The sequence below is a fragment of the Monodelphis domestica genome, chromosome 2 (genome assembly GCF_027887165.1).
Source record: "Monodelphis domestica isolate mMonDom1 chromosome 2, mMonDom1.pri, whole genome shotgun sequence".
In the NCBI taxonomy this organism is placed as follows: domain Eukaryota; kingdom Metazoa; phylum Chordata; class Mammalia; order Didelphimorphia; family Didelphidae; genus Monodelphis; species Monodelphis domestica.
In genome coordinates this window covers 24,576,331-24,591,503 of record NC_077228.1, presented here as the reverse complement: position 1 = coordinate 24,591,503, position 15,173 = coordinate 24,576,331, and the positions used below count along the sequence as shown (strand labels likewise).

The following is a 15,173-nucleotide window of genomic DNA, read 5'->3' as shown; positions in this document are numbered from 1 at the left end:
ACTTAGCAGAGAGGGATGCCAAGGCAGAGTGTGGATGGTCCCTGCCCTTGAGGAGCTTACATTCTCCTGGGGGTGAAAACATCCAAGCAAAGTGTGTGCCAGGGAGGTGGGCGGACTCCTAAAGACACCTAGATGTACACACATGTCAACTATATGCCTGTGTATTTAGTCATATCAATGTGCATGCACATGGAAATCCGTACATATATTTCTTTCTTGAAATAATATTTTATTTTCCCGTTACATGTAAAAACAATTAAAAAAAATATTTGCTTGTTTAAAAGTTCTGAGTTCCAAATCGCCTCCCTTTTCCTGATCCTCCCCCCTCCCTCCACTCTTCCTGACACGGTGAGCAATCGGACAGAGATTTTACACGCGTAATCCTGGAAAACATTTTTCCATATTAGTATTGTGTGGAAGAGAGCTCTACATGTCTACACACACACTTAAGTATGTAAACACACAGGTTATATATAGAATGCATTCTATGTATATATACACATATGTGATACGGCGTGTGTTTCTATGCCCACAACTACGAGCACATATAATATACATGTTTCTACAAATTGCATGTCATGTGCATTTACATGTGTGAATACGTGTGTACCCAGTTGTAGAAGCACACGTGAGTTTTTACATGTCCTTTCACATGTAGGTTATGGGCCTATAAGTGCATCTCTGTGGTGCAAAGGGTACACAAGGTAATCTCAGGGAAGGCCCGTAGCCGAGGGGCCAAGCAGGCCTTCTACAGAGAAGACAGGATTTGAGCGGAGGCTTCGGAGGCTTGAAGGGAGCCGAAGGGGCATCCCAGGCATGGGGACAGCCAGGACAAAGGCACGGAGATGGGAGATCCGGGGATCGGGCTATGGAGGTAGATTCCAGAGCACAGCGTGTGGAAGACGTCAGTGTGAGGAGGGTCAGAGGCGGGCCCTGGAGGTGCCGGGGAGCCCCTGGAGCGGAGGGAACGCAGGGAGGTGCCACGCTGAGAGCGACCCTTTCAGAGGATCACTTTGACGCCGAGTGGAGGGTGGCCTGGAAGGGGGGGTGCAGAGGGGAGGGGGGCGGGGCCAGGACGATGCTGAGCTCCTGAGCCGAGGCGAGGCGAGGGGAGGCCCTGGCGGTGCGAGCATTGGCCGGCCCATCCGGGGTTTTCCGTAGGAGTCTCACAGCGTCTTGTTGGCCTTGGATTGGTTTTTCTGGGAAGCTTTGGGGGGATCGTCGGAGACGCCGGCGCTTTAGGCGCTCCTGGGCCGCCATCTTGGCTCGCCCCCAGCCTGGGAAGTTGGGAAGGGCCGGGTCCGGGGAGAGCCACAGCTGGGACCCTTCGGGAGTTCCAATGAGGCCTCAGACGCCCGGCTGGGTGTCGCCAGGGCCGGCTCTCTGCCCTTCTGCCTGGGAGCCCCGAGGGCACGCCTGGCTCCCAGGACGCAGCCATCTTAGGCCCTTTGAAAAGGTCCCTCCGTCCTCGTGGTTTTCCAGAACGCCGCCGGGCGGCCCTGCGATGCCTCCTTCGCTGCTGGCCCAGCATCGGGACTGCAGCCGGGCCCCAGGCCGGCCGGCCCTTCCCCTCCCACCCACAAGCCCGCCACGGCCCGGCTTTGGGTCACGGAAGGGACGGGCTCGGGTGGGTTGGTGGGAAGTCCGAGGAGCCGGCTTTGGGGTGGGAAGAGGCGCCCGATTGGGCGGTGGGAGAAGCGGATTCGAACCCAGGGCTTCTGCCGTGGAATCCCCAGCACGTAGACTGTCGGCACCGGGCAGCAGGGAGGATCTTGGGTTTCTGCCTCCTGTTAGCCGCAGCCCGGGAGGCCGAGGGGGGAGGCCGCACGGAAGCGTCCTCAGCGCCCGGGACAGGCGTACTCGTCGGACCAGTCGGAGCAGTGCTGCACCCCGTCCCGGCAGAGGCGCCGAGGCACGCAGCCGCAGTACTGGAAGAAGGTGGGGGTGCAGCCCCACCCCTGAGGTCCGCAGGGTGGGCAGCGGGCCACTGGGGAGACAGAAGAGCCCGAGGGCTGCCTCCGCTCCCCGCTTTCAGCGCCTCAGATGGCGGACGAGGGCAAACTGCTTTCCAGCCAGACACCCCCTTGTCCCCCCCTGAGTCCCCCGCCAGCTCTCCATTCCGCAGAGAAGGCCTTTTCCTGCCTCTGTGCCTTTGGCCACATCCTAGCTCTGACACTTCCCTGCTGGGTGACCCTGGACAAGTCACTTGACCCCCCTTGCCTAGCCCCGATCGCCCTACCCCGGACGAGTCCAAGACGGAAGTCAGGGTTCAAATAAAAAAAGGGCGTCTGAGCTTGCCTGGGGCCCCCTCGGGCTCCCGCCAGCCCAAACCTTGGGGCACTCACCGGCGCCTTCATCAGAGCAGTCTCCACAGTCGTTGGACCCGTCGCATCTCTTGTCCTCAAAGGTCCAGGCGGTGGGGCGGCTGCATCGGAACACCAAGAAGCTGGGCAGGCTGTGGGGGACGTTCCCTAGAAAGAGGCCGGCAGGAAAGGAGGTCCACGGTAAGCTTTGTGTCCTGAGGGCGGCTGAGAGAAGAGGGTTCTGGGAAAGGAGCATCTTCCGCAAAGGGCAGCCGATGGTCTGTGACTGGGCGGCCCCTTTCTCTCGGGGCCTCGGTGTCCCAATCCGAGCCGTGGGGCTAAGGGGCAGGCTAGCGTCCCAGGGCGGTGACGGAGACCCCAAGGTCAAGGTTCTGACCCGTTCGGCCCGAGAGGAGCAGAGGCTGACGGGGACTCCCCTTACCCAGAAGCCTCTACACCCCGTCACAGGTCTGGCCAAAGAAATCACAGAGGCTGGGCCCTGGCTCCCCGGGGGGCCGGTGCTCCTCCCCCTCTCCCTGAGGGCCAGCGAGGGCTCGAGCCCACACTTGCCGCATAAAGCCGAGTCTTCATCCTCTCCACGTGGGCAGGTGCGGACGCCGTCGCACACGAGGCTGGCGGGAACACACGTCTGGCGGTCATCGCATAGGAAACCCGTCTGGTTGGAGGCAGTCGCACAGGCCCTGGTCACTGAGGAAGGAAAGGCTGAGCAGACACCAGGGAGCCCCAGCGGAGCGCAGGGTGGCCTCTGGAGGAAGGGCCGCCACCCCCAGCCAATGACTCCCCCACCTCCTGGGCGCGTTCTCAGGCCTTCCCAGCCCTGAAATTCTGCCTTGTGGGCCTTTCTGCCCCGCATGCCTCGCCCCCAGGTGCTGCCCAGCCTCCACAGCCTCTGCTCTGAGCCCTGCCACCGAGCTCTCAGGTCAGCCCACGTTCTAGGCCCCTTCCGGGCCTAACCTTCCCTGTTCTAAGCCTCCTCCTGTTACTGCTCTCTCGGATCCGAGTCACAGGCAGCCCAGGGGGCGGATGGCCTTCGCCAGGACCCCCGGGGGCGCCAATCACAAGAGCCAAGGCACGCGGAGAGGCCCGGAGGCCAGGAGTTTCCTTATAGCGGAAGGAGGAAAAGGAGGTCGGCGGGTCTGGGAAGCCCCTTCAAGCACCTTCTCGGGCTTCTTGCTCGTCTCAGGGCACGGCAAGAGCCGCCGCCGAGCTCCGAAGCTGGCGCCGCTGCGGCCAGGCTGCCGAGGCCCGGCTTTCCGCCCCACACAGGGAACGTGACGTCTTGTGTGCCTTTGCAGGCCACGCAGGCCCGGGAGTGCAGGGGCCCGACTGCTCTCTGGGGGGACATTCCCGGGGGAGGGATTCCTTCTGCCTGAGCACATCGGCCGCTCTGTAGGGGGCAAGTTTAGGCCGGAGGTCCGGGAGCACCTCCTGACAATGAGGGCTGCCCCCTCCCCCACTGGAGATCTCCGGGCAGAGGCTGGAGGACCCTCCCTTGGGGGTGCTGGGGAGGAACATTTGTGCAGGGATTGCACAGACTCCAAGCTCCACGGGGGCTTCTGATGCGGAGATTTGGTGATTTGGTGGGAAATCTGGAACCTTCCATGTTCTCGGCCAGACTCAAGTCTTTCTTTTCTTTTCTTTTTTTTTTTAAATAACCCTCACTGTCCGTCTTGGAATCAATACTGTGTATTGGCTGTAAGACAGAAGAGTGGTAAGGGCTAGGCCATGGGGGTCAGGTGACTTGTCCAGGTCACATAGCTAGAAAGCCTCTAAGGTCAGATTTGAACCCAGGACCTCCTGTCTCTAAGCCTGGCTCTCCATCCACTGAGCTACCCAGCTGCCCCCCTCAAGTCTTTCTAATGATAATAACCAATGAAAAGTCTCTGCCCTCCAAAGGACGTGCTTACACAAAAATACACACAAAAAAAAATTTATAGCTGCTCTTTTTATGGTGGCAAAGAATTGGAAACTGAGGGGCTGTCCATCAGTTGGGGAATGGCTGAACAAATGGTGGCATATGGTGGTGATAGAATACTATTATGCTGTAAGGAATGATGAACTGGAGGATTTCAGAAAGTGCTGGGAAGTGTAAACCTTAAAATTTCTTAGACTTATAAATGTTGGAAATTTCACCATTGGGAAATTTCATACTTGAAAAATTCCCTATTGATAGTGGGTCTTGGCTATTGGAATGTGAACCCCATTGGCATGGGAGGTTCCTCCTCCTCCCTTCTTAAGATTACTTTAGGACAGAAACCTTTTGCTGAACAATGGAAAGGGCTTTGACCTATGCTTAAGCATAGAACAGGAATTTCTTTGAGTCATGATTGATTTTAGAATTGATACAATGGAGATACTTGGAATGACAGAACCAAGTCTTGGAAATTGCAATCTCCACCCTACTCAGTCCTAACAAGATTTAGGAAGGGCTGCAGCATAGATCAAAATTTAATTATTCCAATCTCTACCCTACTCAGGGTAACAGGATTTAGGAAGGGCTGTAGCAAAAGATCAAGATTTAATTATTTGAGAATATGACCTCCAACAGACATGTGCAAAGCCACAGACCTTTGGGCGGTCCTGGGTTAAGCTAGAGCCATCATTGGCACAGGGAAAATGATGGACAGTGATTGGTAGATGTGAGAACTGAGGGGAGGGAACTTGGATGGTTTCCTTAAAGATAGAGGGGTCTGAGGACTGGGGTGGGGGTTGGAGAGTTTTGGCTCTGAGTGGTTGGAGAGGTGCTCTGAGAAGCTTGCTCTGAAAGAAGCTGGAGGTGGAGGCCCTGGAGACTGTTTCTCCATTTTGGTCACGTGAGTAATAGGGACTGATCTCCTTTCCTTGCCCCAGCTATCTAAGGGCTTGGGCCTTTTGGCCCAGCCTAAACAGAGGGGGTATTTAAGCCCTATTCCCTTCTCTCCCCTTTCTCTCTCTCTCTCTCTCTCTCTCTCTCTCTCTCTCTCTCTCTCTCTCTCTCTCTCTCTCTCTCATTCCTTTCTTCCTCCTGTTTGTAATTAAACTCTATAAAAGACTGACGGCTGACTTGAGTTTTCATTTAGGAATTACATAACTGAATTCCTTGGCGACCTTAAATTAATATATATCAGTCTTTTAAAGTGATTTCCTTGTCACAGAAGGGAGCAGCTGAGAGGCTCAGTGAATGGAGAGCCAGGCCTAGAGATGGGAGGTCCTGGGTTCAAATCTGGCCTCAGACACTTCCCAACTGTGTGACCCTGGGCAAGTCCCTTGACATCCCCATTGCCTAGCCCTTACTGCTCTTCTGCCTTGGAACCAATACACAGTATTGATTCCAAGATGGAAGGTGAGGGCTGAAAAAATTTTAATATAATTTAATTTGAAAAAAAGAAAGACTGATCACATGGGTCGAGGGGATCTGATTAGGGATGTAGACTCTAACTGATCCCCCTAGTGCAAACATCAACAACATGGAAATGGTATTGATCAATGACACATGTAATACCCAGGGGAATTGTGCATCAGCTATGGGAGGGGTTGGGAGGAGGGGAGGGAAAGAAGGTGATTCATGTAACTATGGAAAAATATTCTAAATTAATTGATTAAATAAAAATTTTCACATAAAATCACCCATACTTTCTTATTAAAAAAAAAAAAAGAGCTGGAAGACCTACAGGAACTGATGCAGAATGAAATAAGCAGAACCGAGAGAACACTCCGCAGTAACTGCACTATTGTGGGATGATCAACTATGGATGACCCAGCTATTCTCAACAATGCAGGGATTCAAGATAACCTCAGAGACTCATGAGGGAAAATGCCATCTGTCCTCTGAGAAAGGACTGACAGACTGAAACACACTCTCACGTTCTTACTTTTTCTTTTGAGATCTCTCCCACAAAATGACTAACAGAAAAATGTTTTCCCCTAATTACACGCATTGTAAAATTTGTAAAAAAAAAAAAGTAAGCAATTGCTTACCAAGGGGGGGGGGGGAGAGAGAATTTAGAATAAAAACTTTAAGAAAATGAATGTTAAAATGTTGTTTTTACATGTAATTAGGGGGAAAGAAAATATTGTTTTTTAAAAAAGAAAAGTTTCTGCCATTAATGAGCTTAAGTCTGGTAGAAGGATGTAGAATGTTAGGGTGAAGATTCTGACCCAAAGCTAAAAGAGGAATTCCTTCAGCCTCCTAAGGTTCATCATTTCTTTAGAGGCACCAAAGTGCCGCATAACCTTGATGGACACGCTCCCCAGGAGAGAGGGAACTACAGAGGGGTGGTCAGTTTAGCCAGGATTAGCAGGTTTCCTAGGCCATGTTTGGAATGATGAGGTGCCCTCAAGGGTAGGGCTTCCCTTTAGAGTACCCTGGACATAAGGTCATCTAGCCTCCATGAGAAGAGCTGTGGTGCTGGGGAGTATATTTCTCACTGGAAACAATATACCCTACCAGGAGCCGGTGGTGGGAGTCCGAAGCTGCTGACCAGCCAGAGGACGGCAGTCAGAGACACAAGGAGGAGCAAGGCCCAGACAGAGAGCCAGAAACCGCGGCGGCTGCAGCAGGAGAAGGGACCACAGCAATCTGCCCAGGAACATGGAAAAGGTGTGACTGTCACAGGCACAAGGGAACCTAGGAAGCCCTCAGTGACTGCTGGGCACCATACCCAGTATCATATCTGTCATTTACTCAGCATGGTCCATTTCATCCCCTGGGAGCTTTCAGTCAAAATCCCAGGCCTGGAGCAAAAGCTTCCCCTCCAACTCTCCATCTTGCCAAATACAGAGGCTCTCCTCTGGTGGGGTACCCTTGTGCTGACCCAGGGCCCAACCCCTCTAGTCTCCAGTGTAGAGTCTGTAGCCTTTGATGGTACCAAAACAGTTCATTCCCTTGTGGCCAGCATGAGCTACTCCACACTTGGCACTCCCAGGACCCTGACCCCAAGTGCCTTAAGGACAGTGATGCTTCCAGCTCGAATGCCCCTTCTATAAGGAGAGGCAAGGTACGAATATTTAGTAAGTGCCCATTAGGTGCCAGGCCCTGGGTGAAGTGCTGAGGGCACAAATAAAAGCAAAAAGGAAGACTGGCATTTAAAGAATTTTCTACCGTTCACCTTAGAATCAATACTATGTATTAGTTCCAAGGCAGAAGAGTGGTAAGGGCTAGACAATGGGGGTTAAGGGACTTGCCCAGGGTCACACAGTTAAGGAAATGACTGAGACTGAACACTTCTAAGGCATTCTGAAAACTTTACAGTCAGAGGGGAAGCAAGGATGAGTTCTCAGACCAGGGTTCTATTTGACACTGGGCCCTGAGTGATTCCCTTCCCTGATCTGAGACTGTTCTTTCTCTGCAGAAAAGGAGTAAGCCTATATGACCTCCTTCAGAGCACTGGTATGGGGATTCAGTGATGTAATAGATGTGAAATGTTTTGTAGATTTCGAGGGGCGGGGTCCCAGCGGGGACCATTGTTGTTCCATTGAGATGGACAGACAGTTCCTGTACTTGCCATCCTAGGGTAACATGGGGACCATTATTGTTCCACTGAGATGGACAGGCAATTCCTGTGCTTGCCATCCTAGGGTAACACGGTCAAAGGCCCCGCCCAGACCCAGGAAGGTCAGCAAGAGGATAAGCCTGAGGGACAGCTGACTCTGCCACATTAATCTCAAGTCCTTGGGCTGGCTGCTTTGATAACGGGCTCCTGGGCAAGGAAGAAAGCCACCCCCAGTCTCAGAGTATGAAGACAGTGATCCTAGGGGCACCTACCTTCCTCCCCAGCAAAGGTCTTGATTTCCCCCTCTGTGTTTTCTTCCAAGGCCCTTGGCTAGTGGCAAGAAAGAAGCACTGATTTGTAGCACAGAAAAGCTTTTACAACGGAAGCCTATAGTTGCACAGTTTGTGTTCTGAGGCTGCTCCCAGCTTGGGCATCCCATGTTCTAGGCTCCTTTCTCATGTTCTGTGTTCTGCATGTTTCTTCCCAGTTTCGGTATTCCATGTTCTCAGTTCCCTCCCTGCTGCCTAATGGTTAGTGAACATAGTTCGCATTTCTCCTTATTTACTATTACAACAAACTAGAGAATCGAGAGCTAAATAGGGCAGCTGGCACTGTTGAGTTGTTGCCCTCCCTGTTTCCTAGCCAGTTTGCCAATGCCCAGCTTTCTCTCAGGTGGAGGGAATCTTTCTTTTTTTCTGGAGCAAACTGAAGTGCCCTCCTTGGGCTTCCCAGGTATACCTTGGCAGCACGGGACACAGCTCTGTTATTCCCCTTGCCATCCAAAAGGGCGACTGAGCTCTTCCTCACGGGGAAACTGCCTCCCTGGGCCACCCAAGAATTACTCTTAAGACTAAGGGGGTGGAGAGCTGCCCGTTACCTGAGGAAAGATTCTGTTCATGGTTGCCTCAGTGTCCGCAGGGGCCTGGCACAGCAGCTCTTGGATGGGAGAGAGGCTAAGCCTGGTCCGGCTCTGCTCAGACGGAGTCCCCTCCTTGGGTCCTGCGGGTGTTGGCAGCCAGAGCCCAGACTGTTACCTGGTCACTAGGGAAGAGGACAATAAGGAAGGAGGTGGTAACTGCTTCCCACCCCACCCCCTCCTGCCCTTCCCTCCACCGGGCCTCCTTTCCCAACCCTGATTAGCCCAGATCAGCTTTGGTCCATCTCCTGGGTCACAGGGAAGAGACAGCTGAGGATGGGCCCTAAGCTCTACTGGGCGCTCACGGAATGACACGAGCTCAGTCCTTCAGAGGGCAGAGGGCAGAGAGGAGCCCAAGCCCTGAGAGGACAGCACACAGGAAATGCAGATGGAAGGGAAGCCTGGGCTGACAGATGAACTCCTCTGCTCCCTGGCTAATGGGGCAAAGCCTCCCATCCCCCAGCAGGAGATGAGGTGAAAACTTCAGCCACCCCTGAGAGAGGAGGGTGCCAGGAGGCCTCCGTGTGACCTTGGATTCATCATTTCTTCTCCCAACACCCCTGAATCTCCTTTAATAGAAAAGGAGGAGATGTTAGGATCCCTAAGCCCCTTGTTAGATGTCCCAGAAACCTACATTTCTGGTTTGGGGATGAGGTCTGCTCAAAACAACTGGAGGAACTAAGATTCTGTTCTAAGGGCCAGGGGAGCCCTGATATTTTCTATTCTAGGCTCCTCCCAGCCCTGACACTCCCTGTCCTCAGCCCCTCCCCTGACACTCCCTGTTCTAAGGCTCCTCCCAGCCCTGACACTCCCTGTTCTAAGGCTCCTCCCAGCCCTGACACTCCCTGTTCTAGGCTCCTCCCAGCCCTGACACTCCCTGTCCTTGGCCCCTCCCCCTGACACTCCCTGTTCTGAGGGGCCTCCCTGTTCTAGGCTCCTCCCAGTCCTGACACTCCCTGTTCTAGGCTCCTTCCAGCCCTGACACTCCCTGTTCTAGGCTCCTCCCAGCCCTGACACTCCCTGTTCTAGGCCCCTCCCCTCTGTCACTCCCTATTCTAGGCTCCTCCCATCCCTGACACTCCCTGTTCTAGGCCCCTCCCCCTGACACTCCCTGTTCCAGGTTCCTCCCAGCACTGAGACTCCCTATTCTAAGGCCCCTCCTCTTCTGATACTCCTTGTTCTGAGACTCCTCCCTGTTCTAGGCCCTTCGCAGCCCTGACACTCCCTGTTCTAGGCCCCTCCCAGCCCTGACACTCCCTGTTCTAAGGCTTCTCCCAGCCCTGACACTCCTTGTTCTAAAGTTCCCCCCAGCTCTGACATTCCCTCCCCTCTGTCACTCCCTATTCTAGGCTCCTCCCAGCCCTGACACTCCCTGTTCTAGGCCCCTCCCCCTGTCACTCCCTGCTCTAGGTTCCTCCCAGCACTAAGACTCCCTTTTCTAAGGCCCCTCCTCTTCTGATACTCCTTGTTCTGAGACTCCTCCCTGTTCTAGGCCCCTCGCAGCCATGACACTCCCTGTTCTAATGTTCCCCCCAGCTCTGACACTCCCTGTTCTAGGCCCCTCCCAGCCCTGACACTCCCTGTTCTAGACCCCTCCCAGCCTTGACACTCCCTGTTCTGAGGCCCTCCTCATTCTCCCATTTTCAGGTCCCTTCTAGATCTAACCTTTTTTGTTCTCAGATACCTCCTGGTTTTAATGATCTGTTCTAAGGCCTCTCTCAGCTCTACCATTTCCTGTTCTAAGGTCCCTCCTGCTTCTTCCTCCAACATGGCATGACTCTGGGACCTAACTGGCTTCCAAAGCTGAAAAGGGCCCGATGCTGGCTGGAACCCACAGTTATGGCTGGAGATCCAGCCAGGGGATTAGACAGGAAACCTAATAGGTGCTGGAGACAACAAAGAAGGAGGAATGGGAGAGCTGAGGAAGGACAAGAGAGGCAGTGCTGGGGGGCAGGACAGGGGTGATGATCAAAGAAGCCTTCCCAGAGGAGGCTGGAACCTGACCGTTCAGGAAGAACCACAGAGGACGTAGGATGATGTCAGGAGGGCCTCGGCCTTGGGTCAACACTGACTCACTATAAAGCTCTCTGAAAGGGACTTCACTGGGGCGGCTGGGTGGCTCAGTGGATTGAGAGCCAGGCCCAGAGATGGGGCTATGGATGGGCCTCAGTTTCCTCATCTGTAACGGGAGGCAGCTAAAATGGATCCTCTTTCAGCCATAATCTGTCTCTCTTAGGGTACAGCTCACAGAGTGGTGTCCCTCCCCAGAGGCCACTTTCTTCTCATTTCTGCCTCTCTGGCTGGCTGCCCAGCCCCAGGGGACTAGCCTGGGCCTCCCCGCAATGTCCATCTGTGGTTGCAGCAAGAGTGCCAGAATCCAGGACAAAATGGGAGCTTTCCTCATGATCCCTGTAGCCTGGGCAGAGGGCACGGCCTCTCCCATCTCCTCTGGTTCCTGGATTTGGGATGAACCTCAGTTTCCTGCTGTTGTTGGCCTGCACCAAAAGAGGGAGCATGCGTCACAAAGGTCATGGAGAAGGAAAAGAAGAGAATCCGCATTTATTAAGCATCTACTGTATGCCAGGTACTGGGCTAAGCACCTTACAAGTGTCTCATTAGATCCTCCACAATCCTGAGGTACCTGCTGTTATCTCCATTTTACAGATAAGGAAATCGAGGTAGAGAGAAGGTAAGTGACTTGCCCAGGGTCACCCACCTAGTAAAAGGTTGAGATGCCTCACAGCAGCCTCTGAGCCAGGCAGACATCCCGACTTTTTGTAAAATGGGAGAGGATGGCCACAGGCCAGTGAGCTCCACTTTGATTCCTGGTAAAACTGGAGGATTATGGCTCAACAGGGTGCTAGGAGGTCAGGGTGCCGCAGGCCACCCAAAGGAAACTCTTCGGAGCTTTATTTCCCCCCCCCCCCGCCCCGCCTCCTCCCAAGCAGTTCTTGTGGTCAGACACCCTTTGGGGTGTCCTTTGGGGTGTCTCTGTTTCAGTGATGGAGACAAAGGGACTCACATTAATTCTCACACCCAGCCACTGCCAGTTATGGCTGAGGGCCCAGTAGAGGGAGCATCCAGGCCCAGGGCCAAGGCAGAGGAAGACACTTTTCATCCTGGAGGGCTTCCTGTAGAGGACTGGCCTCAAGTCAGCTAGGCTGACAGCAACAGGGAGTGTCAGGAGGAGGGGCCTATAATAGGGAGTGTCAGGGGGGAAGGGCTTAGAACAGGGAGCATCAGAGGGGGAGGGACCTAGAACAGGGAGTATCAGGGGAGGAGCCTAGAACAGGGAGTATCCGAGGAGGAGGGACCTAGAACAGGGAGCATCTGGGGGAGGGGTTTTAGAAAGGAGAGTTAGGGCTGGGAGGAGCCTAGAACAAGGAGTGTCAGGGCTGGGAGGAGTCTAGAACAGGGAGGAGCCTCAGAACAGGGAGTGTCAGGGGGAGGGACCGAGTACAGGGAGTGTCAGGGGGATGGGCCTAGAACAGGGAGTGTCAGAGGAGGAGCCTTAGAACAGGGCATGTCAGGGGAGGGACCTAGAATAGGGAATGTCAGAGGGGGAGGGACCTAGAACAGGGAGTGTCAGAGGAGGAGGATCCTTAGAATAAGGACTCAGAGGGGGAGCTTAGGACATAAAATATCAGAATTTGGAGTGGGGAGAACCTTAGAACAGAGAATGTCGGAGGCAAAATATTATAGGATAGGGCACTAAACTTGAAGTCAGGAGGTCTTGGGTTTGAATCCTGCCTCAGACAATAGCTAACAGTGTTACCTTGGCCAAATCCCTTCCTCTCCTGGTGTCTGTTCCCCATATGTCAGATGAGGAAATTGGCCTCAATGGTCTTTGGGGTACCTTCTAGCCCTAATTCTATGAGCTCTGTGATTTGAGGCCACCGTTGGGGGAATCAGGGGAGGCTTCATGGAAGTGGCTTCATTCTCCAGGAAGGAAGGGAAGGATTTCACCAGGGCTTGGGGGAGGGGTGTGCTGAATGGAAGTCAGGCAGAAAACTAAGGTGACCTCAGAGTAAGGCCTTGATTCTTCTCTATAAAATGAGGGTGCCTGCTTAGATTATCTCTGCTTCGTGGGGCTCCTACACCCCCTGGGAGCCAGAGATGTCCTCAGATTTCACCTTGTTTAAATCTCTCATTTTTCAGATGGGAACACCGAGGTCTGGAGTCTGTGTTCTTGAGTTAAATGTTCCCTGATGGCTGTGGGGACCAGTGAAAAGACTCCTTGATTTGAAGTTAAGAGAGATCTTGGTTTGAGCTCAGCCTCAGACACTCTGTACTCAAGTGACCATGGGGAGGTGAGCCTCTCTGTGCCTCAGTTGCCTTGTCTGTAAAATGGGGACAATAAAACCTGTCCTACCCACCTCCCAGAGTTGTTCTGAGGACTAAATAGTGTATTTCCTGTCAAAGTGCTTTGTAGAGGGAAGTGGGGAGACTTAGTGGAGAGAAGTCAAGCCTGGATACAGGAGGTCCTGGATTCAAATCTGGCCTCGGATAATTCTTAGCTGTGTGACCCTGGGCAAGTCACTTAACCCTCATTGCCTAACTTTTTACTGCTCTTCTGCCTTGGAACACACGGTACTGATTCTAAGACAGAAGGTAGGTTTTTTAAAAAGGTGCTTTGTGAACCTTTATGCCCTATTTTAATGTTCTTTTTTATTGTTATTTATTGATTTTTTTCTTATTTAATGTTCTCTATTCTAAGGTGGCTTCCGATTACGGTCTTGGCTTGGAGGACTGGGGCGGGCAGAAGCCCTGCAGAGGCAGGAAACATCCACCCACAGAAACTCCAATAAACCCAGGAGAAAACCTCATCCTGAATTTTATGCAGTGAGCACGGGGAAAGTCCATTTATAGCCTTGAATACACAGTAACTATTCAAGTTCATCCACCTTCCGAAAAAACCTCCCTCCATCCAACACGGGGCAGTGAGGCCCGCAGTCATGTCTGCTACTTACCTGTCTGTAGAGCTCTGAGGGAACTGGGAGGATGGGGCCTGGCCTTTCTGTCCAATGTAGACCTGCAGGGAGCAGCGGGAGGAAGAACACGGTGGAGGGTAGAGTACTCCGTGACCTCGGAGGCAGAAGAGATCCAAGGTCGACTCTTGCCTCCGTTGCTGCTCTGTGACCCCTTTTTGTTTGCGTTCTCATCTGTAAAATGGGCAGCATGGTACTCGGATCCCCCACCTCACAGGGTCATTTCAGACAGCTCTGGGGATGGGGATCGTTCTCGTCCTGCCCCTCTGGACCAGGATGCAGTTGGAAGACTTCAAAATCTCCATGTCCTCCTTGATGTGTTCCTGGTTCTGCCCTTCGGGGCCAGGGAGGACAAATCTAATCATTCTTCCATGGGACACTGGAAGTCACTGGCTGTCCTCCGTCTCCCATGCCGATTCCTCTTTAGACTGATCCTTAAACACAATTCAATTAGGAAAGGGGTCATCTCATTGGAGTACGGGCAGAGGACAACTCCTCAAGATGCTTCAGGAGATGCTACGGCTGTGGGACCTGCTGGCCTGGGGACCAGGGAGCCTGGGGGTTCAATCTGACCTGTGCTGACAATGAGGAAATTACTTTGCATCTCTGGACCTGTTTCGAAGCCTGTAAAATGGAAAACTGCTTGGAGATGGGAATCTAAGGGGGCAAAGATGATCGTTAAAGCCCTCGGAGCTAATGAGGCCATCAAGCAAGACAGCGCAGAGTTGGAAGAGAAGAGGAATTAACTATTGCCTTGTGGTAAAACCCCTCCTAAGGGGAATGACGCGGATGATGGAGCCAACAATGGAGACTGTGAGGGAGTGGTCAGATGGGTAGGAGAAGAACCAGGAGAAGAAACGTAGGCGCTGCCTGAAGTTCCTAATTAATATTTTTGTGGGTGGAGAATTGTGAGATTTATAATGATTGAGGTCTTAAACTGTAGTGAGTTAAAATGGTGGAAGATATAAATTGTGATAGATATAAGAGAGGGTGAGTAAATTTTGACCTCAGAAATATGTTTCACTACAGTGTCTTGGTTTTTAAAATCAAATATAAGGTGGTTGCCAGGGAAATATTCCCAATTATTCAAATACCCAAGTCAATTGGGTTTTATAGAGATTTTAATTAACAATACAATGAGTAATCAAAGAAAGAGAGAGAGAGTAAGAAAGGAATAAGTATGAAGGGCCTCAAGCCAATATGGCCTAGACCTGAGTCTTAAAAGAGAAATCAGTCAGTTTTTTAACACTCACCACAAGGTCTGACTAAACAAGGATACTAGTGACACCAGGCCAGTGTCCTTCCTCAATGAGTCTTCCAGCCAGAGATTGTTTCAAAGGGCCTCTCTCAAGAGCCTCCAGAGCTCCTACCCCAGAGGGACAGAGCCCCTCAGAGGAGCTCCTCAAGGAGCTCTCCTTCAGAATGAGATTTCCTCCAAGACCACTTCTCCTCAAAGAGATCTATCTCCAAGGAA

The 15,173-nt window shown here is 52.6% G+C and overlaps 1 protein-coding gene across 1 annotated transcript; it reads right to left on the bottom strand.

Annotated features, from left to right (window-relative positions):
- Window positions 1–208: 208 nt before the first annotated feature.
- On the bottom strand, window positions 209–10,201 carry LDLRAD1 (low density lipoprotein receptor class A domain containing 1). Its single transcript, XM_056815097.1, has 5 exons — window positions 8,673–10,201; window positions 8,068–8,125; window positions 6,751–6,882; window positions 2,346–3,011; window positions 209–1,987 (listed from the first exon to the last, which is right to left on the bottom strand). The coding sequence occupies exons 1-5, from the start codon at window positions 8,691–8,693 to the stop codon at window positions 1,839–1,841; spliced, it is 1,026 nt and encodes a 341-aa protein (XP_056671075.1). The 5' UTR covers window positions 8,694–10,201; the 3' UTR covers window positions 209–1,838.
- Between the last annotated feature and the right edge of the window lie 4,972 nt (window positions 10,202–15,173).

Bases quoted from the DNA above. Each gene is read 5' to 3' on its own strand.
- LDLRAD1 (XM_056815097.1), bottom strand. From the start codon at position 8,693: ATGAACAGAATCTTTCCTCAG. The intron at 8,126-8,672 runs GTAACGGGCAGC...TCTTGCCACTAG, and splicing joins TGAACAGAATCTTTCCTCAG to CCAAGGGCCTTGGAAGAAAA. The intron at 1,988-2,345 runs GTGAGTGCCCCA...CTGTCTCCCCAG, and splicing joins CTGCTCTGATGAAGGCGCCG to TGGCCCGCTGCCCACCCTGC.